Genomic DNA, 25,075 nt, shown 5'->3' with positions numbered 1-25,075 from the left:
GTTCATGAGCAGACATTGCAGTTGAATATTCAAGTTCTGTATTTGATTATTGATGAATAATAAAATAAATCCTACTAGCTCGATTGATGGTTTCATTTAATTTATTTAAACCAGGTTACCTATAATAATATGTTTTCGTTAATTTATGAAAATATTAAATTATAGCCCGTAATCCTGAATCCTGATACATAAAGTTAGCCTATTACTTAATTTAACACAGGTACGACTGTACTCAGTGTTGCACTATCAAATGCAATTGATGCGCCTCTATGCCAGGGTTTTTATGTTCCCGGTCAGGCTATAATCGGTATAAATAAGTAAATTGATGGGAAATCTATCGAAGCACAATTTGTAATGTTCTATGTTATGTAATGTCGCATGCATTTTAGAATGTATTTTTGTTTTTGTAAGGATTTGTATGGCGATTTTGTTTAGTTGGGATAAAATATTTAAAGGTATTTATTAATTTAAATAGTTTATATGTTTCTCGTCGTTTACAGTGCTTATTCCATGTGATATCATGTTGTATATTATATATTTTTATAGAAGCTATTTTATTATGATTTGTGACTAACAAGAGAGGAAATTTGCAAAGTTGTAGGCGAGTTATTAAAGATTTTTGTTTTGAATAATGCGTTTCATTGTTTTCTGTAGTAACCATTTCATATTGTAAATGAAAGACAACAGTTTTCAAGCTAAATTAAACATGCCTAAAATCAGACACACGACTGGCAAAATGGAAATTTTAAAGCTCTGACCGGCAATGATATCACATCAAAGGTATATCCTGTCAGGCACGCAAATTAACGTTAGAAAAGAGAGATTATTATGCTAAATTATTGTCCCACAGTTTTAAGTTACACAGGCTCGCAAATACACCTTTTAAAATTCACATAATATATTAGGTTCCCACCTTCTGACGTGCGGTATTGTGGTTCTAGTTGGCCCTTATCTAACTTAGGAAATATTTGTAGGAACCAACCCACCTATTAAACGTTTTGTTGCTTCCTCTTTCTCAACTATGAACCTAGAATAGAGCACAGATTTCAATCCGTCACAATTTGTCACAATCTTCACAAAATGTCAAAAACACTGCTATTATCTTCAAGTGTAAATATTTCGGCAAAAAATTATCAAAACCATGGTCCATAGAAATTACTTCATACCCTGGGCACAAACAAACATAAGGCATGGAGAAAACCCCTACAGAATTACTAATAAAAACCCTACCGAAGTCCACTAAAGTGCTCTTCGGTACAGTGTCTGGGTAAGTATAACTTTTGTAAGGAATTCCTAAGGCTTAAGTTACCTGATGCCTGTTTTCATCATCAATCCCTAATTTTTAAGTGACCCTTATAAAAACAAAATTCCTGTTATTTGTTACATTAGGGGTGACTTAAAAATTAGAGATTGATGGTGAAAACGGGCATGAGTCTCACCCGTATTCACAAACGATGCTTGCTTAAGTGAAGCAAAACGGTCAGGAGACGACCAAGACGCTGGCTGGATGCAGGCCGCTACCAACCGGTCAAGCTGGAAACCATGGGAGGCTTATGTTCAGCAGTGGACGTCCTGCGGCTGAAATGATGATGATGAACTAGGAGTTTCTGGGTTTAAGGCGATTAGTGTCCTCAATCCGCGCCAAATGGGCATTTTGTAAAGACTACTCCTCTTTTACTGCTGGACAAAAATAGTTGAAAAAAATATATGTTATACAACATTTCAAGGACTACATTTGTGACGTTTGAATTTTCGCTACGTCTCTTTGTTTTGGATTAAAAAAATAAATACGGGACATCGATTTTTTACTTAAATTCCCTACTCCTCCAAAACGGCTATGTTAATTTAAAAGATTTTTGCACGAATAGATTGGGAATTCTTTAATCTTTAAATGACACGTTGCGTTTTTCAATCGAACATTACTTTCATTCATAAATTTTACTTTTGATAAATTCCGAACGTTTTGCTGTTGAGGGGGCCTTCGCGGGGTGCGGGCGGCAGTCGGCCGCTGGCCTTCAGACGGGGAGGTTGTGTCACTCGCTGCANCTTTTTTAGGCCATAGACAATACTAGGTACTAATGCGTTCCAATAGGGATGATGACTGGGTAATGAAATCGAAATTCTATTTAGTCCGTCAGACAGATAATTAGAAAATATTAGACTCATATTTTTAATTTTTTCCATAATCGAATAATTACAGTATTATATTGAGTTGAAATGTCGCGTGACGTCACATTTGAGTAAAAATTCTACTCAAGCGTGGCGTATCGCGCCATTTCAACTCGATGTAGCACTGTTATTATTTAATTATGAAAGAAAATAAAAAATATGAGTCTAATATTTTCTAATTATCTGTCTGGCGGACAAATAATTGAAATTTTGTCATCTAGCCTAGTTGTCGTCAAGAAGTTGGTCTAACTAATTCAGCTTGCAAGATTCCACCCGAACAAACATTTATGTAATTACCTACATACATCATAAATTGCAAGCCAAATTTTGAGAACGACTGAACCGACAAAAGCATTAGAAAATTTACGAAAAATAAAATAAAATTTTATCCCGTACAAAATGTTCATGGATTTTGTTATTTTTATTAAAGGCATGTATTTAAATGATCTTTTTAAATTAGCAAAAACGGCAAATAAAAAAATCTAAATGGTCATCTAATTTAATGATTGATCCTCTTTCTTTGAGACATAAAATAAATAAAATCGATCGATATTTTAACCTCTTTTGAACTACGCAAAAAAAAATTGAGATGTAAAAATTATATCTGATCGTTACTTGTTGGTCCTCAAAAATAAAAGAAATGAGCACCAAATATTCAATATTGTGATACTTTTTTAAATAATTCGATTTGTAGGGGAGAGTTCGGTATATTGTACCGCCGGGTAAATTGTACCACCCTCATATTTCGTAAAGTATTTATTGAATGTCTGTAATTGCAACACTCAGCGATACACAACTAAAATCAATTAATATCGGCCATGTGGTTTTTGCCGTGACAACAAACACGTGTGTTTTATTTTGAAAAGTATTTTTTCATTATTTTCAAGTAACTTTTGACAATACATGTTTAGATTATAATTTTGTTAAATTTAATGACAGGGTGTTTCTAATATATTATTTAGAAGCGTAAATTAGTGTGGATTACAATTATTTGAAACATTTTTCGGTATTTATAAGCTTTATTTTTTACCGATTTTTTAAAAGCACTATCACCTAGTCGGCTAAATTGTACCACATCAAGTTGTATGGAACTTTACCAAAGGATTTTGAAATTTTTTTTTGGAAATCAAATTTTGAAGTTATAATAGGTTAGTTATGTTTGACTAACAATAAATGAAAGCAAAAGACTGGCAAAGTAGATTAGGTACAAGTGTGCGTTACGATAATAGGAATTACAAAACTTGTACTCTTGCTAATTGGCCGCTAAGCCCTTGGCCAACTCAGTAACCAATGACGGACGATTGTCACTCAACCACAAAGTACCGCGTAAATTAAAAGATATTTTTTAATTAAAAATATTAACCAATAATATTTTTTGTTAGATCAAATATATTTTAAAGTTAAGTTATACTTAGATCGAAATGTATTTATTAGGTGATCAATATTAAAAGGCAAACTTGATATAAAAATCATCAAATTAACAAAATTAAAGATCAATAACTAAAAAAGAGGATCAAATATTATTTTTGTTTACCAAACATTAAAAGAGTAGGTTAAACATAAATATTATGTTACCTTTAATGAAGATCATTCATAATTTATCCGTAGATCAACTAATATAGACCCAATAATTAATATAAAGATAAAATATAATAAAAAACATCATTTATTTTTAAAAGTGCACATACAAAAAAGATCAATTAGTTTTTAGAGGATCAAATAATATTGTCCCTTTATTAAATACCTTTACGCCTGAGTTAAATGACACCGACATCAAGGTTCATGAATTTAAGTTTAAAATAATAGGCAGTAATGTATGAAGAAAGAGCTTCTATTCTGTATCTACCTATGCCCGTGTATTTTTGATCGGTGTCAAATCGGAGTTTTTGGTGCGGGGTACGCGGGTGTTGCTCGCGGCGTGAAGGTCAAACGCCCAAGGTCATTGAGGACTCTAATCGCCTTAAATCCTAGATAAGGCACAAAGCATAAACACAAAATTTATGGAAGAAATCGCCGCGCCGCTGGGAGGCCTAAGTTTGCCATTTTGTGTTTCTTGTAATTGTACTATGGGCCAAACTTCCAGCTACCCATTTTCTGTCATATTTACTCGTTCTATCGCAAAGAATCGTCATTTGATGAGAACGAGAGAAAAAACGTAAATGGATAGCTGAAACTGTGGCCCACTGTACCTACATTTTTCTACAATTAAACCAGGTGATGTGGAAGTCATTGGGGAAGGCCTATGTTCAACAGTGGATGTCCTGTGGCTGAAATGATGATGATGAAACCAGGTATTTGTACCTACATCTGTTTGTATGTTAGATATAGTCCGGTCGCCGAGCACGTAGAATTTCGTCCAATGACCCCAAGCTACCCATCCTTATCGCTCGCACGTAATTATATTACTATCGCGACTATGCGACGGGCGGCCAAAGCGAGTGTGCGAGGCGACCAGACTTTAGCAGCAGGCAGCTTAACACTGTGAAATCTGAGTTTTTGCAGTCCAATACAAAGATAACTGATCATTCAATGATCACATATTTCAGTATGCTAGCCACAGCCATGGTGCACCCTCTAGACGTCATAAAAGTCCGTCTCCAGCTGCGTGAGAAGAAGCTTTCCACCACGGAGGTGGCTCGCCTGATGGTGAAGTGTGAGGGCGTCAAGGCGCTGTATGCAGGCCTGAGCGCGGGCCTGATGCGACAGGCTACTTACACCACCACTAGGCTCAGTACTTACCATCTGCTGAACGATTATTATAAGCGGTGAGCGAATTTTTGTTCCAAGAGAGACCACTTTACGAAAAGAATAAGACTCTCCGCAGTCTACAAACTTTTAGTCGGCCAATAGTTGGGCTTGATTCTAATTTGTATGAAGAATAGATACCAAATCGATGTAATATGCGCACTTTGAATAAGTACTTGTCCATACTGATTAAAATAACAGCCCGACCCAACTACTTATCGGCTGACAAAAAGTTCGTGGTTTGCAAAGCCTAGCCGGCTTTAACTTCCTAAAACCTTGAGAGTCAGAATGTGCTCATGACTTCGAGTTATTCAGTTTTCTAAACAGTTCTTACTAACAACGCCAATAATACTAAAAACTACAAAATTCATAAAATTAGGTGCCTACGAATGACGGCACTTTTAGCATCTTGGTGTGAACCAAATTGGTATTGAATTCGTATTTTTGTTTGTAGTTGCTCGAATCTAGAAATCTCTTGCCGTGCCGTCACATCCCTATTCTCTTAGCACAAATAATATATTGTGGAAAATTGACCGAGACAGCGCGAGCTCGCACACCGAAGTATGGGCGAGGCAGGGGTGACAGAAGGATAAAATAAAGGAAATGCGTGTTTACACTTTATACTATTAGGTTTCGATCAATTTCCCGCCTATACTTGCCCCATCTGACTGACACGTTCCCTCCACTAGGGAATACAACGTGCCAAAAGGCTCGAGCCTCAGCACGCACGACAAGGTGGTGATCGGCATATACGCGGGTCTCCTGGGCGCGCTGGTGGGCAACCCGTCGGAGGTGGCGCTGGTGCGCATGATGGCGGACGGCCCGCGCCTGTGCAGCCCGTGCCCGCGCCCGCGCCGCTACCGCAGCGTCTTCCACGCCTTCTACTGGTGAGGACACACTTCTGGGTAACTAGACAAGCTGTGTAGATACTGTGGCGATTCTAGCGCACCCAGAGCGTGATTTATGCTTAAGTATACTTCTGAGTAACTTGAAAAGCTGTTTAGAATAAATACTGTGGCGATTGTGACCGACTCTGCGCCACAAACGGAACGTGATTCACGCCCTCTGGTAAGAAAACACTATTCTAAGCACTCCTGCGCCACTACTGGAGCGTCTTCATTCTATAGGTAAGTTCTGAAAGAAAGAGGAGGTCGTGACGCAGAAAGCACTTTATTTACAGTCACTGGTATTCTGCGGAGCGAACACTAAAACGAGACTGTCCAATAACAGTTTGACATTCTCTTGGGAAAAACTTGTCCATCACTGGTTTGGGTTTTTATGACAGTCAGGCAGTAGATCCTGGCTAGACAGGAATAGATAGTCCCGTAAAACACTTCTAAGTAACACAAGCTGCTCAGAATAATACTTTGGCAATTATGACGTTGGCTCGAGCCGCAGCGCGCTACAAGGTGGTGATCGGCATATACGCGGGTCTCCTCGGCGCGCTGGTGGGCAACCCGTCGGAGGTGGCGCTGGTGCGCATGATGGCGGACGGCCCGCGCCTGTGCAGCCCGTGCCCGCGCCCGCGCCGCTACCGCAGCGTCTTCCACGCCTTCTACTGGTGAGAATTCTGAAAGAAAGAGGCTGTGACGCAGAAAGCACGTTAGGTACTTTTTACAGTCATTGGTGTTCTGTGGAGTGAACAAGACGCGAGACTGCAACGACATGACAGTATAATCTTCCATTGGGACAAAGTTAGTCTTCACTGGCTGGGTTTTATTTGCAGTCAAGCTATAGCTACACAGGTGTTACAGCGACAGGAATAATCCCGTATTGGTAAGAAGACACTTCTACGTAACTACATAAAGCTGTTTAGAATAAGATACTTTGACAGTTGTGATTTGTGAGTTGTGACCGCAGCGTCTTCCACGCCTTCTACTGGTGAGGAGAGGACACACTTCTAGGTAACTAGGCAAGCTGTGCGGATGCAGAATACTCTGGCGATTCTAGCGTTATCGCAGCGTGATCCACCTTCTACTGGTGAGGCCACAAGTCTGCGTAACCAGAGAAGTGGTGTAGATTAAAAAATTGTGGCGATTCTAGCAGTGCTCAAGTCCGCGCCGCTGCCGCAGCGTCTTCCACGCCTTTTACTGGTGAGGGCATACAACTAAGTAACTAGACTAGAATAGCGTGTAGCGACGGGCTGCCGCAGTGAGTGTGCAAGCGCGACAGCAATATAATTACGTGCGAGCGATAAGGATGGTTAGCTTGGGGTCATTGGACGAAATTCTACGTGCTCGGCGACCGCGTGGAGCGTCTTCCTAGTACTGGTGAGAATTGTAAATGAAAAAAAGAGACCGTGACGCAGAAAGCACTTTAATCACAGCCCAAGCGAACACCAAGAGACACGAGACTGCAATGACATGACAGTTTACTCTTGGAGCGGAGTTTTGGGCTGACACTGTGTAGGTTTGCTGTCGACACGATAAGAAGAAGTTTTTATAATGTTCCCTTGGAACAAACTTGGCCTTCAATGGTTGGGTTTTTGTGACAGTCAGGCTGTAGATCCTGGCTAGACAGGTGTTGTAGCGGTGGGAATAATCTCGTACACGTATGGAAACAGTTCTAAGTAACTACACAAGCTGCTCAGAATAATTACACGGCAATTTTGCGTTGGCTCAAAGTTTCTACTGGTGAGGCACCATCTTCATCCCTTCATCATCATCATTTCAGCTGCAGTATGTCCACGCCTTCTGCTGGTGAGACTAACTTCAGAGATTGTGTTGGTGCACGCACTCTCGCCGTTACCAGAAAGTGTTGGATCGTCATCAGGTCACAAAACGGACACATTACAAAAGGGAGGACTTGGTCTACCTACACTCTCCAAGCAGGCTTTTTTAGTGGCCTCGTTTTACGACATCCACGGGAAGAGCGGGGAAGTCTTCTAACCAATCCTACTTATTCTACTACTTTCCGGAACGGTGACTTAGAAGTCACCAGAGCCATGATTCAGTTATTGCTTCAATGCTTCTTGTTGCAGTATTGCCCGCGAGGATGGAATACGCACTCTCTGGCGAGGCAGCACCTTGACTCTGAGCAGAGCGATGCTTGTGAGCGTTGCTCAAATTGGGACATATGCAGAGGTACGTCCACATTTGACAGACTACAGCATCGTTCGTTTTAGCCAAATGACGTCCACGGCTGGACAAAGGCCTCCCCCAAGGATTTCCATAACGCCCTTCGCCCAGCTTTCACCAGATCGTCGGTCCACCTAGTGGGAGGCCTGCCCACGCTACGTCTTCCGGCCCGCGGTCGCGTATCAAAATAAATACTGTGGCATCGTGTGCTTTTTTGCAACGGAAATCTACATTGTGGTGTGCTGTCAACAGCCGTCAACGGTACCAAACTATGGGCATTCTGTTGTTCTTTTGTATGTAATGGAGTGATTGTACCTAATGGTAGAGCTGTAAAATTGAACACTACTGGCTTTTTCCTCCGTAGTCACTCCTGTGGGATTCTCAATCAAACAATCCTGAGGTTTATTTATCTGATAAAATCAGACGATGGTTTACTGAAAAACATTACTTCTAGCTTGATCCACTCATAGGTCTAGAATAACAGGCCGGTATTGGCTCGACATTTTGTGTCGTTTTTCCCAAGAAAATGACATTTTTTTACTGTACCAGGTGAATGAATTCTTGAGGCAGAACAAGATACTACAAGGCTATTACACTGCCCATTTTTTCACTTCTGTGGCGTCCAGTTTTGTGACCACAATACTATCACTGCCTATCGATCTCGTGAAAACAAGGTATCTTTATTAATTTTTATCCATTATGCTTTCTTCTTTATTCTTTCTGACGGTTCGGGGTGACTTCAGTTACTTGAAAAAATCAGTGTCTTGAAAACGGGGCGGTTTACCTACTTTATGGCTCGAAAGTGTCGCTTCAGACAAAATTTTTCAAAAGTCATTTTACGTAGTTTTTTTGGTGCAACTGGTAGATTTAATGCTCATATCCCAATGAGATCCTTACAGAACGTACCCCCAGGCCCTTATCAGCAAGATTGTCTTGTAACAACAAAACCTTCCTATTTGTCTTACAATACTAACAAAAGTAAATTGTCCCTAGGTATCAAGTAAGAAGCGACACGATGACCCAAAAGGACATACTAAACGATATATTGGCACGAAAAGGCGTACGGTACCTTTGGAAAGGAATAGGCCCTTACTTCATTCGGATGACGATACACACTATTGGAACCCTGTTAATGTTCGAATACTTGACTGAAAAATTCTATAGAAAAGAGGACAAAAAGAAATAAGAAAAAGATGGATATTAAACTTATTTCTTTGAATTTAACTGATGAGAGATAAATAAGACTGAGAAAATAAAGAAATCAGTCAAATCTCTAAATTAAATTGCAAATATAGATCCTATATTCGAACCAAACATTGCAATTTTATAATTTATGTGAATCTTATTGTATTGTTTTGTAATAACACTGTATTTAGAATTGATAAGTGGGATGTTATGTTTTAAATTTCATAAATTATATTGAATACAATGTTGAAATGAGATTTTATTTCAAGATATTCTCTATCAGCTTCTACATTTGTTTCTTGTGTAATAGTACCAATGGAAACCTAGTCAAAATTAAAAGTTGTCAATTCATGATAAACGAACACATCACATACATGTTGTATTGGATTAAATACATAAAGTCATAGCTATTGGACATCGGGGAACGGTTGTTAGGTAGATGTGTTCATAGCGCGGCTAATACCTCCTTGTAGGGCTTCAATTAGCGACTATTGACACACTTAGGCACGACACAGGCAAATTGCAGTCCTACGTATACACGTCCCTCATTTAAACTGATGTAATTCTCTAAAACATTAACCTTACAAATAATTGTCGGTTTCAATTAATCGTGAACATAAAATGTTTCACCAACTCTACCGTACCATCAATCAATAAGTAAAGGTGACGTGTGTGGAAAAATTGTTGCTCGAACAGCGCAGTTTGATGAAATACAGACTCGTCAAGTTCAAGTTATACTTGCTGAAGAAGAAAGCAAAAATGTTCAACTTGTATCAACACATGAAACAGAATAATGAGGGTGGGAAGGAGCAGAAGGAACCCGAGTATACAGGACACGATAGATTCTACCAGGAGCGTCCCAGGACCAGTTATAGGAAGAAGAAACGTCGTGGAGCTTGCAGGAGAGCCCAGTCTGCTGCTGAACTGAATCCTGAATCCATCGCAGCTGCTAACAAGAGAAATGCTTTTCGGATACGCTCTGTCTCCACGGATAGAGAAGAAAGTGAAGGTATGTTGGCTAATGCTGGTTTTCTATATTCAATCCTAATCCGAAATGTCCGTCAACTGTTAAATTTCAATATGTTTTTGGTTAAAATATAAACGATTTTCGATGTTTTTACATTTTCATGTTGTTTATTTAAACAATATTAAAGTGCCGCATCAAAAATTATGGATATGTGATCGAAAACAGATTCAAATTTGTCAGTTGCAATGTTGCAATCCGGATTTGGACACGGATTGAATATTGGAAACGGGTGTATATCTTTGCCATCTTCTTTCGTCTTATCTCTCCCTGATAAATTAGGTCTGTTACTACTTCTGTAGCGCATTTATGGTCTTCCAACCTTTTCTAATGCTATTTTCAATTGCTGTTTCTGTTTTGGCTGGCTGCAGACGCTGGGAAGCAGGAAGATGCAGACGCTTGTAGTTCAAGTACTTCTTCTTTCTTCTATATTTAGTACGCTAGGTTCTTCTTTTCGCTTATTTGTTCCCCTCTCTCTCTCTCTCTCTATAATATAAAATATGTTAGAACTTATTATTCTTTAGATTTCGTATAATTTTCCTTTATCTTTTATATTAACTATCTTCCAAAAGTTGATTACATTTTAATATTTAGCGAAATGTTATTCCTAATTACCTACATTAAATTCAAATTACGCAAATGAAACAAATTATTTCTAAATTGGTCAAATTGAAGAATTTAAAAGTTCTCTTGACTGTGTATATTAAACTCTCTTAGTCGAAGATTGTGTGATTCTGACGATAGTTAATTTCTAGAAGAAAACTCGGAGCGTACTCCACTGGTGGCACAGAAGATAGACTCGTTGGCCAAACTGTTGTTCAACAAATCCCTGATGGGTATAGGATCTGGAAAATCTTCACCGTCGGAACCACCGGCGTCACCAAGGTACGTATTGTTGTAACATTTTTCCACCAACTGTAAAATATGCGTTTGATGTCTTTTGCTACCGTTACTCTCTTCTAACACAACTATTTGTTAATTATTGAAAGAGTTCAAAATATAACTTGCTTGCTAATTTGTTAGAGTCGAACGGTCGATGGAGAGCTCAGCGGCTTTGGCAATATGCACAGAATACTTGTCACAAACATCGAGGTGAGTTTAGACGAACATTTACCTACTTTAAATATTTTAGTCCTTTCAGTAACATTTACAACAGCATAACGTATCTTTGATTGCTTCAAACACAGTCCACTTGGCTCTTATTTTATTTTTATTCCAATTTGCTTTAGTCCCGCACAATTTTCTACATGTTTTCTGATCTATCTCGCTAGCCAGTTTTTTCCTTTCATGGAGAATGACAAACTACTTAAAAGTTAATATTTTTTAGGTACGATCTAATTTCTCAACTGGGCGCCATCGGTTCACGCCCAAACAAACATTGGTTCGCCATTCACGACAACTCCATCAAAACTGACAGACTTCTCACCTTGGTAAGTGAAAAACTTAGTTTTGGATAATGTTATATTTTTTCCCACAGATTAGAGAGTATGATTTTTCCACAGCGAACAAGCTTATGTACCTATACCTAGCGCCTGCCCACGACTTCGTACGCATGGATCCCGTTTTCCCCCTTAGGGGTTGAATTTTGCAAAATCCCATCTTAGTGAGCACTTACGTTCTAAAAGGAACCCCATGCAAAATTTGAGACTCCTAGCACTTGAAGTTTCTGAGATTTCGTGATGAGTGAGTGAGTCAGTCAATCAGTGACCTTTCGCTTTTTTAAATAGAGTTCCTCCTTTTTTCATAGATTGTTTTATAATTTCACCTAGAGCAGTGGTTCTTAACCATTAAGTCACGAGGGACCATTTTACCAAATTTTTGTCAGGTCAGGGACCACTTTTTTTTTCTTCAAAATCCTATGAAAGGAGACGTCGATTTCTCGCCCACTGTGCGCCGTTTGCGTTTGTGTTGACTCGTCACTTGTTTATTACGATGTCTTCGCAGACCACTTGGAATGCCTCCAGGGACCACCAGTGGTCCGCGGACCACCGGTTAAGAACCACTGACCTAGAGGGTTTGTCCATAAGCCATAATATCTTGCACGGATCCATGTCATCATTCTGCTGGGTGTTCTCATTTGGATCTTCACAGATGCCGCTGACCAACAAATGCCCAGTGGAGCCGACGGAGCGCTCCCGAGGCCTCATCATGGAGCTGTTCCGAGCCCTTCATCACCCATACATCTGTCCTGTTCTGGATTTGGAGCTCTGCAACGGGCATGCTTTAGCCGTGCTCCCTTTTAACTCTCGGGGCAGCTTGAAAGACCTCATCTACAAGGTAGAGTTCTTTTCTAAGCTTTCATAATAAACTAGTTTTGAAACGTTTTTTGAAAATGTTAATTGCATGAAAGCTCTTTTAAGTGTGCTTATTTTGCAGCTCAAATATTTAAGAAAAAATATAGCGTAACTCGTGTACTTAATGCGATTCATAACTTCATTTTTTTACCATAATAATATTATGTATTGTATGTATGCAAAGTTCTCATCTAGGTTAGAGAGTACCATAGCTTTTTCTGTCACCATCTGTCACTTATTCTGACTTATTGAAGAATTTTTCGTCCGCGATGGCGATAGTGATGGCGATCAGATTTCGTGTATGAATTATTTGTAGCGATGAGTTTACATCAACGCGTCCTGTCATTGGTCGTGGAGATCTATGCACGCGCAGTGATCGCCATCGCTGACGCGAATTGCACGCGTTGGTTTACCCGAAGCTTAAATTCAAGGCTAAGTTGTCCCTCGTCCGTTCACATCAACGCCTGTCATTGGTAGCGGCGATCGATGCACGCACAGTGATTGCCATCGCCAACGCAACGCGAATTGCACGCGTTGGCTTGGCCGAAGCTTAAATTAAAAGCCAAGTTGTCCCTCGTTCAGTTGTAACTGGCTTTATTGCTCAGAGCACATGGAACGACGAGTACCCTCGCAAGTACGGGTCAACTGGTACCGGGCTTCCAGCGTGGCAGGTGGCTCGCTTCGGCCGCCAGATGCTGGAGGGACTGATGTTCCTTAAGGAGAAGGGGTTCCCGCCCTTCCGCCACCTGCATTCCGGCAACGTGGTGGTCCAAAATGGAGTGGCGCGGTAAGTATGATAGCTGCTGTTGTAACATCTTCCTCTTAGTCATTTCGCTCTTGGCAGAGCGGTCGAGGCCACGATGAGGCGTTCACGTCGGTTGTACGAGGGCTGCACTAAAAGTATCGGGAATGGAATATTTCCACTGTTCCAGTCATATTAAAATCTATTTAATTGCAAACTCCAGGGTTTCAAAAATCGTATACCATTTATTTATTTAAAAAAAGATTCTCGGTCGTATCACAAGGTCTTGTCAAACTTGTTTAGTCGTTGAGAAAATGGAATTGTCTCGAGAAAATTCATGAGCGATGATTTATTATGACTTTTGAAGTGGTTTAACACAAAAACAGTGTGTTGACCGGATGATTTCTGCATTTGGTAATGAAGCCCCATCCAAAACCACAATTTATCGCTGGTTTCCTGAATTTCAACGTGGACGTGTCAAGCTCAGTGATGATCCCCGTCAAGGTCGTCCAAAAACTGCAGTCACCTAAGAAAATGTTGATGCTGTGCGTAAGCTGATTGAAGAAGATCGACATGTGATATACCGCGAAATTCAGGCAACTTTAGACATTGGCATGAGTCAAATACAAATAATCTTGCATGAACAATTAGGTGTAAAAAAGTTGTTTTCCCGATGGATACCGCATGCGCTCTGTGAAGAGCAAAAAGCGGCTCGCGTTACTTGGTGCGTCAGAACTCTCGGGAGATTACATGCAGGATCCTCAAATGCTGTATACAACATCGTATCAGGTGACGAATCATGGATATACGCGTACGAACCCGAAACAAAAAACCAGTCACGAGTTTGGGTGTTCGAAAATGAATTAAAGCCAACAAAAATTGTTCGTTCACGGAGTGTTGCAAAAAAAATGGTGGCCACGTTTGTCTCCAAAACCGGCCATGTTGCGACTATTCCTCTTGGGGGACAAAGAACGGTTAATGCAGATTAGTATGCTAGCATTTGTTTGCCACAGGTCGTTTCTGAACTCCGTAAAGAGAACTGCAACCGCCGCATCATCCTCCATCACGACAATGCGAGTTCTCACACCGCGCACTGAACAAAAGAGTTTTTAAAGCAAGAAAACATATATGTAATTATTAGTCCAACCGCCGTACAGCCCCGACCTAAGCCCTAATGATTTCTATACTTTCCCTAAAATAAAGAATAAATTGCGTGGTCAGAGATTTTCATCACCTGAAGAAGCTGTGGAAGCCTACAAAACGGCCATTTTGGAGACCCAAACTTCCGAATGCAATGTTTGCTTCAATGATTGGTTTCGTGTATGGAAAAATGTGTCAAATTTCGCGGAGAATACTTTAAAAAGCAATAAATACATTTTTAAATAGTAATGTTGTTTCACTTCCTTGATTCCCGAAATTTTCAGTGCCGCCCTCGTACCTAGAGGCGGGTACAGCTCTCCGCACGATATCCCACCCTTTCTCCCTGTTAGCAGATTTCCTGGTGTAATCTGATACGCGGTTTCCCACTTTAAATTTTTGCATAGATTGTCATAGTGATATCGAATACTTAAAAAGCCCATAGAATGTAAAAGCCCAGCTAGGTATTAACTATGTATCACCAAACCTACCGCTCAGTCAGGAAATGAATGAAATTCATACCCACGAGTCTAGAATCTGTCAAACCCTTTTTTGGCTTCCAAAACCAAAAGAATCCAAAAGGTTGGTGACTTCTACTCGTAAGACAAAGATAATTATAATCACTGGTTCGCTGACTCAATTGACCTATTTATTGATTTCAAAAATCTAATACAACATTTTTAACAAACTAGGTTTTCAGAGCTAAAATAATTTGAATTTTGGAGGAGTTGTGCTGGAATTATTGTTTATTGGCGACAACTGCCCTACACTCTTGTAGCGGAGTTTCGGGCTGACACTGTGTAGGTTTGTTGTCGACACGATAAGAAGAAGAACTGCCCTATATGCCCAGGATATGCGGTCTAGAGAACACCCTGATAGGCGCGCTGCCCCGCTGCCCGATTGCGCTGGCCGCGCAGACGGAGCTGGTGGAAGCCATGAGCGTCGGCGCGGTGCTGTTCGAGATGTGCGCTGGCGCAGAACTCGACCTGGCGTTGTTACCCGACTTGGCGCCGAACTATCCTAATGTGAGTACGCTTCTGAAGTTTGCCTTGGGTTTTCTACGGTGTTCTGTAATCTGTAACATAGTCCATTACAGTTGAAGAAGTAGATCGACGATGGTGATGGTCACGGAAACCTATAGTTGTAGAAATCCTTGGGAGGCCTTTGTCCAGCAGAGGTCTATTTTTTGCGAAGAAGAAGAGTTTGAATGTTCAACACATCAGTCCTCCCCAAGCCGTTTGACCAGAATAAGGAGTGCAGGTCAGATCCTCGATTTGTCTTTGGTTAATTGGAGATGTGACAAACGCACAAGGTGGACAGAAGACCTCAGTAGCATTAAGGCACTGGAGTTAGCGTAAGCCGCTACCAACCGACCAATCTGGAAATTATTGGGGAGGCAGTTCCGCAGTGGACGTCCAGTGGCTAAATGGTGATGATGATAATGAAATCGGAGAGTATCATCTTCCTCTGATGGAGATTAAATTCTGAAAAGATGATGATAGTTACGCTGGTTGTGGGCATAATTGAGGTGTTCTTGCGTCTGTGGCTGAAATGATGATGATGCCGAAATTGGAGGAACACGACCTGCAATGGAGATTGAGCCTAGGCGCAGACCACTGACTTTTAGTTGGCCGATAAGTTGTTGGATCGGGCTGTAATCAGTATGGTATGGAGATGTATGAGAGTGCGCACATTACACCGATTTGGTTTCGGCCGATTCTTCATACAAATTAGAATCGGGCCCAACTATCGGCCTACAAAAAGTCGGTGGTCTGCGCCTAGGCTAAATGATGAAGGGATGATGATATTGGCTGATTGTAGCAATAAGTGAGGTTACCCCGCAGGTGGTGGAGATCATCGAGCAGATCTTCGGGCCGCGCGCGCCGACGGTGCACGAGCTGCTGCTGTGCGAGGTGTTCCGCAAGATCGACCTGCGCGAGATGAAGGGCTCCTGCTTGCCGGTAAGAAAAAAACATTAGGTACTTAGTAGAGATGAAACGGATAGTTGTTTGGCCGGATACCGGATACCGGATATCCGGCGAGCTGCTAGGCCGGATAGCCGGATATCCGGCGGCCGGATAGTTGTCCCATTGTCATGTTGCATGTCGTAACGAGTTTAGCGCTGCACAGGTGCTTCGAACGCGATCAGTAGGTCTAGTAGACTAGACAAGTCACACTTTTCGAAAATCGAATTCGTTCGAATAGAATGTCAGATTTTGCCACTCGTCTAAGGGGCAGATCAATTCGGGCGATTTCGGTTGCCATCGTGAGTATGCGATTGAATAGCGAAAATTCAATTAGTTTACTTGCTGCGTAATCTGAATGAACTGCATTATACAGGATGACTTTGAAATCGTTGGCATTCTTTTTAAAATAAGACTACTCATGATTCCCCAAATATGAGTCATATCAAATGAATTAAAATTTCAATATTTGAAATCTTGTACAGACGACAGCACATCAATCTTCATATTGTGGCATCTTATTTCAATGTATTAAGTGTTATTTTGCAACACAATGTATAGGATGATGTGCTGTTGACTGTACAATAGTTTTAAACTCTTTTTAAGAGCACCATGTATCATGAGTAGTCTTATATTAAAAGGATGCCAACGATTTCAAAGTCACCCTATATGTCATCAGACCATCCAGTCAAAAAAAAGATCGCCTATTTTATTTGGCAATATTTCGACATAAAAAATATTTACTATTTATGTATTCGTCATTAGAGTGAATAGCCCAGAAAAGAAATTAGTATTTTTTGAAAAGCCTTAATATGGCTTTTTTGTAACTTTTTGGACTTTAGATAAAAACCGTCATTATTAAAAGCCATTTTATTGATATTTGACTCAAAGATTAATGTGTTTCATTTTATTATAGGAAATTTTCGTAGTTTTTTTAATATCCGGTATCCGGCCGGATAGTGAGCTACTATCCGGTATCCGGCCGGATAGTAAATTTAGGCCGGATATCCGGCCTACCGGATAGTTGCCGGATATCCGTTTCATCTCTAGTACTTAGTTAAGGACAAAGAACGTATACGGAAAAAAAGACAAAAATCTATATACAACGTGTCCCAAAATTCAAGGATAAGCCGGCGCCGTAGGATGAACATAGTCATGACTACTTTAGGAAAAATAAGAAAAAAAATCTATTTCAATTATTTTTTAAGTTACACAATAAATTATGAAATTCGTCGAAAATTGACACCCCTTATGATATTTCGGTCATTCTCCTGATCTGGATTATTTTGTTGATTACCCCGACCTTTTTTATTTTTTAATTTAGAGTAAGTTTAGGTAAAACATTTCAAAATAGACATTATTACGAGCATATTTTTTATATTGGCCCATCTGTAGCAAGCAGGAATAAAAAGTTATGCGACATCATAATTTTCATGGTCGGGGTAATCAAAGTTGGGGGTCAGAGTAATCAAAAATAAAACAAAATATTTTATTTTCTAAGGTTTTTTTTAAGTTATGGTAAAATAAATGTTATCATAACTAGCCATTTGTTATTTTGATGTTTATACGACAATATTGTAAAGTTTCAATAAAATCTGTTAAGTAGTTGTTGCGTAAAAGAGTAAAAAACATACATTTATACATTATACATATAATATTAGTTACTCAATGTCCTATGTCTCCTATCGCATTCGGTCTTGAGCTTCGTCTTTGATCTCGCTCCAAGTCTTAACAGTGCGCCGCTATGTTTTTTTGGCGCGATCACGTTTGCACTTACCCTGGGGGTTCCAATCTAGAGCCTGCTTGGGGATGTGATCGGGGTCCCTTCGGAGAGTGTGGCCGATCCAGTTCCACTTGCAGCGTTTATTATGCTGAAAGATCGGTATTTCGTGGCAGCGTTCCAAAAGTTCGTCGTTTGAAGATTTTGGAGAATTCGGTGAAGACAGCGGCTGAAGAAGATCTGCAGCTGGTGCGAGATAACCTTAGTGACCTTCCACGTTTCACGCCCATAGAGCAGAACTGGTTTGACGTTGGACCCAAATATTTTGATCTTGCTTGAGTCAATTTCCGTGACTGCCATACGGCTCAACCCTGTGGTACAAATTATCGAACCGGTTGGCTAAATTGGACCGAAGCTCTGAACTCGTACTTTGTTGATTTGTGCTAAATATACAACAATCATGTTAATTAATACTTATGAAATAGTAAGTTGAATAATGTATCTTTTATTATATACCATGGACATTAGCAAAAACAAAAGAAAACTATGTGTAAAATGGGATTGAAAAAAACTGGTCCAAATTAGCGGACTCTCCCTTATAAATTATTTTTTGTCTATATCAAATAATCTTCAAAATAATTATGTTATGGTACTTATTTTTATTAAGTTGTAGTCAAAGGATGGAAACTATTTAAAGGGACTTGATGTTCAAAGATTTTTTTTTATTAAAAAAGCATACTTAACACGTTCACACTGCGTTATCGGGTCGAATTGACCTTAGGTGCTGGATGCATTGGTGCGGGATGGATATATTCGGTCTTTTCAGTAGTACGAAAGATAAATATTGTTTTGCAATTGTTTCGTCAAACACAGTAAATATTTGGAAAAAAAAACTTATCAGNCGTTGTATATAAAAGAAAGTCTTGTTAGTTACTCCACTTATAACTCAAGAACGGCTGAACCGATTTAGCTGAAAATTGTCAGGGAGGTAGTTTAGAGCCAGGAGAAGGACATAGGATACTTTTTATCCCGTTCGAAATAAAAAAAAAGTCTGCTTATTTATTGCCATTAAGGCGGAACAAAGTTCGCCGGGTCTGCTAGTAGTATATAAATATTACAAGAAAATAAAAAGTGAACTGAGCAGTGCCCATCGCAATGGGACTCCACTCAGCATATGACGTGGCCCACGGTGGGCTTAATAATTAGTACGTAGTTTTTCTGATTTTACTAATTCCTAGCTAGCGTACGGGACTTATTTTACCTACTGAGGATTTTAAGGATGGGGAGGCTTGCATTGAGGATCAAGGCCCTTTTTCCCTAAAAAAGGAAACTGTAAAAAAATCTGCCATTAATACGTTTCGAAGTTTGGATTATTAGTTCTAGTTCACAGGTTTTTTTTTAAACAGACGATGGGTTACTACCCCAATCGTGGAGCCCTGCATAGACGTGTCTAGAGTGTCCAGTAGGTAGGGAATCTGCTGTTCTTGCTTTTGAGAAGCTCGATTTCTTGGGCTATATCTTCTCGGCACTGGCACGTTCAACTCCTGTCACTGGACCGATGAGGTTTAACTGGGATAAAACCTTTTTTATGACTTAATAGCTTAACACTTTGGTGGACAATACAGGTTAAGAATAACTTCCCAATACGACACTACTTATTCACATACATTGCCTATGTGAGTACTGTGAGTAGTGTCAATGTAAAATGAGTAAAAACTATGACGTCTATAGGCGTTCTGTCGTATCATCATTTACTACTTGAACGCCTGTGGACATTACTGTCCTTCAATGTGTTAAAATCCCGCAGAACTTCAGCCAGCGGCTGTCCCGTTCTTGCCTGTCGCTGCTGGGCGAGGTGGCGCGCCGGCAGCCGGGCTCGCCGCGCCGCCGCCCCGCCGCCTCGGGACCTGCCTCGCCCGCCTCCCCCGCCACCCCGCCGGCTCGCAGGCAAGAATTAACTTTATTCTCAATGTCTTTAGCTCATAATCGTCATCATCAACTTGCCCGCCTCGCCCGCCACGCCGCCGGCTCGCAGGCAAGAATTAACTTTATTCTCAATGTCTTTTAGCTCATCTTCATCTACATACGGGGTTCAAGAGATTTTCAGGCCTATCATCATCGTCATGATGGGCATTGGCACCGCCTCGCAGACAAGAAACATCGTTATTCTCAGTCTTTTAGCTCATCTTCATTAGTTGTTCCGTACGCTTACCATGGGTTTACATTAGGTGTGCTCGCTGGAGAGTGCTTCAAAAAACTCTATGAAGATTTTAGTTCTTGAAAGTAACCGCGAGGGGCGCTGTACAATCTGTGGTCTGCATTCAACGTCAGCGTACCCACACTAGTGGGAGGTCCCTTAATGGCATGCGAACTTCCAATCTGGGTAATGTACCTAGGTCAAATCCTCAATTTCCCTCTGGTAGGTAAATTAATTAGAGGACAGCGGAGATTTCCGTAGCACTTTAAGGGAGGTACAGGGAGCTATCTCTTGTATGTTAGGATCACAATAAACAATCCTTGTTGTCGGTAACATTAATATTTTTATTATTTCAGGAGACATTTTGCAGTCGATCAAGATTACACAGAAGAATGGCAGTGGTGATAACTTGAAGACAAACATTCATTTATATTATACTTTCTTTGATATGATGATTCTTTTTATTGCAATAGAAATGAATTGTATGATACTTATTTGACTTTTATTTAGCGTAAATATTCCAGGCAGACATCTGAAATAATAAATAAATAAATAAAAATATCCTTGGACATTTTACACTGTGCCGCTAGTCCCAAACTAAGCAAAATCAAAGACAATACAAAATTTTATTCAATAACGAAAGAAGTTTTACTTTAAAATCCTCTGAAAGACAAAATCACCATGACAGATTTATTAAGAAAACAAATAAATGTCACTCAAGCAGTCAAAACTGGTCAAAACAAACCACCATCCACCATCCACAGCATTAAAAATAAAATAAAACAGTAGCCTCAAGATTCTTCCACATCTGTGATGATTTTTGTGTTCTGGAAAGAAAGTGAAAATGGCCGACAAAAAACCACCACCCAAGGTGATGCCGATGTGGGTCAACTTCGTGCTAGGAGGAATGGCTGGGTAAGTCAGATGTAGCTATTAGGGCAAGGATGCACTACATTACAATTAGGTATGTGCGGCCCTCCAGCGACCTAATAAAAATAGCGAAATTATAACATTTTTATTTTCTGCGGCCCGCTTTTAGCTCATAGGCTACGATTAGCCGAACGTAAAAGGGTCGAGAGTGGCCGAATCGTCATCCGAGGAACGCGGGTTCGAACCCCGTCGCCGCTCGACTATTGTGGTGAGCCCACTCGTAACACAATCACTTAGCTTAGTATGAGGGGCTTAAGGAACTTTAAAAAATCTCTCACCAACATCCTAGAATTAAGTTTGAATGCAGAAAGGGTAGATTCCATTGAACCAAAAAAGTTTAAATTAGATTTTGTCGCTTACTTTCTGAAAAATACCTAGTTTTCGGCAGAGCGCTTGAACTTTAGGGGCAAATAAATAAAAATACTTCATAAGTATTCGGTGTTTTGAAAACATAAGTAAGTATATGTTGCTAATTTTGCCACATTTAAATAAGATACAATTATCCAGAATGATGTCGATATGCGTGGTGCAACCGGCCGACCTGGTGAAGACCCGGATGCAGCTGCTAGGCCCGGGCGAGAAGGGCAAGTCGTTCATCGACATCACGGGCGACATCGTGAAGAAAGACGGGATATTGGGCTTGTACACCGGCCTGTCTGCGGCGCTGTTCAGGCAGGCCACGTACACCACCGGGCGCCTTGGCTGCTTCAATGCGCTGATGGACTTTTATAAAGTGTAAATATTCCTGAACAAATATTGGTATAACTAGGTCAATACCAGAATTTTGTTTTAAAACGAAATCCTCATGATTGAAGAGCAACAAGAACTTTGCTACTAAACTTTTTTAGGTACCTACAATGCGAGAAAGCATCAACTTTGCTTATCACACACAATAGATTTTAGAGATAATCTGAATAAGGTCTCAATATTTCGGAAAAATAAATCTTACCTTAGGTCTCTATCAAGTTATTTTTACTGATACTGAACCCATTTCAGAGTCCGCGAAACCAAATTTCCAATTCTTTCCCATTTGTACATTCACTGGAACTAAGTAAGTAACTCCCATCCCCCGTTTGGATGCTACGAGGACCTAGGGCGTATTTTATGCGTATTTTATGCGTATTTTAGCTATTGCCCATTAAGATTCGACTAAATTCCTAACGATCCCATGACAGCAAGTACGGGAACCCCAGCTTCCCCGTAAAACTGTTGATGGGAATGGCGGCGGGCGGCGTGGGCGCCTTCGTCGGCACCCCGGCAGAGGTGGCCCTCATCCGCATGACGGCGGACGGACGACTCCCCCCGGAGCAGAGGAGGAACTACACCAATGTGTTTAATGCTTTGGCCAGGTTAGAGTCTACGTTGCTTAGTTAATATGTAGAAGTCCGTGGTTGAAAATTAGACTCTTTTATCTCTACACAAAGTGTGACTTCGGCCTAATTTAAGTATCTGACTATCAGAAAGGTAGGTATAGGTTCGTGTTGAGGCCGGAGTCACGAGTCTTTTCAGTAAGAATTTCAGGACGTCTACTTATTAGGTAAATTTCTGGGATTAAAACTGAAAATGTACAACTAATTACTTATTCATTCAAAAAATAGTTCACAGATAAGTAGTGGGACATGTCGAGATTATTCCCACTGAAATGCTTGGTCACCCATTAACAGCACTTGAGGGAACCTAACTTTTCAGTGTTTCCAAATCGATGTAGATCATCTTAATGAGCGAACTGGTGATCTTGTCTATGGGTGATCGATGGACACCAAAGTGTCTCTTGGAGACCATTTTGATCATCTGCGCGATTTAATCCAGGTGATCAAAGTGGAATAAATAGCTAGACCATTACATCTTTATGTGGTGTTGCAGAATATCGCGAGAGGAAGGCGTGACGACACTGTGGCGAGGCGCCGTGGCCACGGTCACCCGCGCTATGGTCGTCAACGGGGCCCAACTCGGCTCTTACGCTCAAGTTAGTCTTGTTTCATTTCGGATGTAGACTTTTTTGGACTTTGGTTTATGGTGACCCCACCAGTCACCAGAAAAAAGTGATTCAGTTTACGTAAGAAGTCCATAAAGTCGTTCGGTTATAAACGTAATTATGCAGTGTTTCTTAGCCTGTGTTCCGCGGACCCCTGCCCTGGGAGTCCGGAGCCTTATCGGCTTATTTAAAGCCACCAAATGTCTCGTAATCATAATTTATTGCTGCGTTTTTATTAAGGTGGTCCTTAAAATTGTGCCTGATTTCCTAAGGGGTCCGTGGACAAAAAAGGTTAGGAAAAGCTGGTGTAGAGCTAAATGCAGCGGTGTAGCATTTACATAATCTCAGATTGGAATGTAGGTCCTAAGCTCCTAGCTGTAAAAATGATCAGTGACTTGTTAAACTCTAATTCTAGGCTCGCGAAATGCTGCTCGATACATTCGGGGAAGGCATAGCGCTGCACTTCGTGTCCTCCATGATAGCAGGCTTCATCACCACCGTCGCTTCGTTGCCCGTTGACATCATCAAGACCAGGTCAGTCCAACAAAATGATTTATAAGTTCACCAATCACAAAATTTTTAAACGAGTAAATCTAGGGTCAGTTACTAGTTACCTGGCCATGACCGTACCCCTCAGCTCCCCCCATAGGCCAGAAGCTCTGTATAACTTGCCCCCCTAGGCCAGAAACTGGGTACGCCCATGTACCTGGCTTCTGACGCTGGGTATAGCAAATATAGGTGGTTATGTCAGATATCTTTTCATTTCATCTACAGGACGTCCACTTCTGAACATAGGCTTCCCCCAATGATTTCCAGATTGGCCAGTTGGTAGCGGCCTCTTCGCGTACGAGACCTGAAACGCTAAAGACTGATGTAGAGAACAAAGTGGACCGACGACCTGATAAACATAGCAGGAAGGCGCTGGATGCAGGCCGCTACCAACCGTGCGATGTGGGTGGAAGTCATTGGGGGAGGCCTATGTTCAGCAGTGGACGTCTTATGGCTGAAATGATGATGATTATGTAGAGAAACTTTTATAAACACATTCGTGCACTTGTCTCTTCCAGGGTACAATACTCGGCAAAGGGAACAAGTCAGGTACAAGTCCTGATGAGTATCATCCAGAAGGAAGGAGTTCTAGCACTGTGGAGCGGCCTCATGCCAACGTACCTTAAGATCGGACCAATGACAGTACTTACGTTCATTTTCTTAGAGCAGCTGAATGGTATTTACTACAAATATTTTTAAATGGTCAGCCAAAATCTCATTAGGTATCGCCTTGATCATAATTGCGGTGTTTCACGAAACTATTTGGAACAAAACTTGGTTTCAAATCACAATATAAAGAGACTTATCTTGTGGCCGCACTTTTTACGTATTAATCTGTACTATAGCAAATACACTCCTTAAGTCCATAAAATAGCGCGACAAAAAGCGATAAAATAATCGACTGGCGTCGGCTAGCTAATCACCAATAGCATAATATTTTTTACAAAAATATAATAGCCCATAGCTTTTATTGCTGTCACGCGTGTAAATTATTAAAATGGGAACCAAACAAGAAAAATATTGATGTAACATAAAACGCATTTTCTTGCACCATTCCCTGAATCTTGTTGCATGTGTGAGGTTTCATGAATAATCACTAAGTTGATGACAATTCAGAGTGCGGCCAAGTCTCTCATAGAATATTAGAAAGCAGAAAGAAAGAAATAAATTATAACTTATTACCTACTCACAGATAGAACTTTGGTTTCTTATAGAAGAGATCTTAGGTAAAGTTAGCATTGTCATGTTGTAGAAACGTTACCTTACTTTGGTAAGATTGTCTCATAATGTTATTTACCTAACCAGTCATGTACCACAGTGATAATGACTAATTTACAAATAAATACGTAATTTTGATACATTTATTT

General features: G+C 40.5%; 2 protein-coding genes across 3 annotated transcripts; both read left to right on the top strand.

Annotated features, from left to right (window-relative positions):
- Window positions 1-1,082: 1,082 nt before the first annotated feature.
- On the top strand, window positions 1,083-25,063 carry LOC114357018 (uncharacterized). Its single transcript, XM_028310432.1, has 20 exons — window positions 1,083-1,267; window positions 4,716-4,934; window positions 5,604-5,801; window positions 7,895-7,997; window positions 8,541-8,665; window positions 8,985-9,168; window positions 9,966-10,185; window positions 10,956-11,085; window positions 11,528-11,630; window positions 12,292-12,477; window positions 13,100-13,281; window positions 15,224-15,398; window positions 16,218-16,334; window positions 19,865-20,004; window positions 21,074-21,169; window positions 21,692-21,919; window positions 22,360-22,533; window positions 23,048-23,150; window positions 23,575-23,693; window positions 24,227-25,063. Exons 1-20 carry the CDS (start codon window positions 1,191-1,193, stop codon window positions 24,405-24,407), a joined length of 3,060 nt encoding a protein of 1,019 aa, XP_028166233.1. The 5' UTR covers window positions 1,083-1,190; the 3' UTR covers window positions 24,408-25,063.
- On the top strand, window positions 9,679-20,744 carry Slob (Slowpoke binding protein). Of its 2 annotated transcripts, XM_028310421.1 has the most exons (11): window positions 9,679-10,185; window positions 10,572-10,610; window positions 10,956-11,085; window positions 11,224-11,292; window positions 11,528-11,630; window positions 12,292-12,477; window positions 13,100-13,281; window positions 15,224-15,398; window positions 16,218-16,334; window positions 19,865-20,004; window positions 20,611-20,744. In XM_028310421.1, the coding sequence occupies exons 1-11, from the start codon at window positions 9,882-9,884 to the stop codon at window positions 20,657-20,659; spliced, it is 1,494 nt and encodes a 497-aa protein (XP_028166222.1). In that variant the 5' UTR covers window positions 9,679-9,881; the 3' UTR covers window positions 20,660-20,744. The 2 variants fall into 2 exon arrangements, with proteins under 2 accessions (XP_028166222.1, XP_028166224.1); XM_028310423.1 differs by lacking the exon at window positions 10,572-10,610.
- Window positions 25,064-25,075: the final 12 nt, after the last annotated feature.

The sequence above is a fragment of the Ostrinia furnacalis genome, unplaced genomic scaffold (genome assembly GCF_004193835.3).
Source record: "Ostrinia furnacalis isolate ACB-3 unplaced genomic scaffold, ASM419383v2 OfSCF3016, whole genome shotgun sequence".
In the NCBI taxonomy this organism is placed as follows: domain Eukaryota; kingdom Metazoa; phylum Arthropoda; class Insecta; order Lepidoptera; family Crambidae; genus Ostrinia; species Ostrinia furnacalis.
Note: the sequence above shows the minus strand (reverse complement) of the source record. Positions and strands in the feature narration are given on the sequence as shown.

Excerpts from the sequence above, each read along its gene's own strand:
- LOC114357018 (XM_028310432.1), top strand. The coding sequence starts at position 1,191 with ATGGAGAAAACCCCTACAGAATTACTAATAAAAACCCTACCGAAGTCC. Across the intron at positions 11,086-11,527 it reads GAACCACCGGCGTCACCAAG|GTACGATCTAATTTCTCAAC; the intron begins GTACGTATTGTT and ends AATATTTTTTAG. Across the intron at positions 23,694-24,226 it reads GTTGACATCATCAAGACCAG|GGTACAATACTCGGCAAAGG; the intron begins GTCAGTCCAACA and ends TGTCTCTTCCAG.
- Slob (XM_028310421.1), top strand. The coding sequence starts at position 9,882 with ATGAAATACAGACTCGTCAAGTTCAAGTTATACTTGCTGAAGAAGAAA. Across the intron at positions 13,282-15,223 it reads GTCCAAAATGGAGTGGCGCG|GATATGCGGTCTAGAGAACA; the intron begins GTAAGTATGATA and ends CTATATGCCCAG. Across the intron at positions 16,335-19,864 it reads TGAAGGGCTCCTGCTTGCCG|AACTTCAGCCAGCGGCTGTC; the intron begins GTAAGAAAAAAA and ends AAAATCCCGCAG.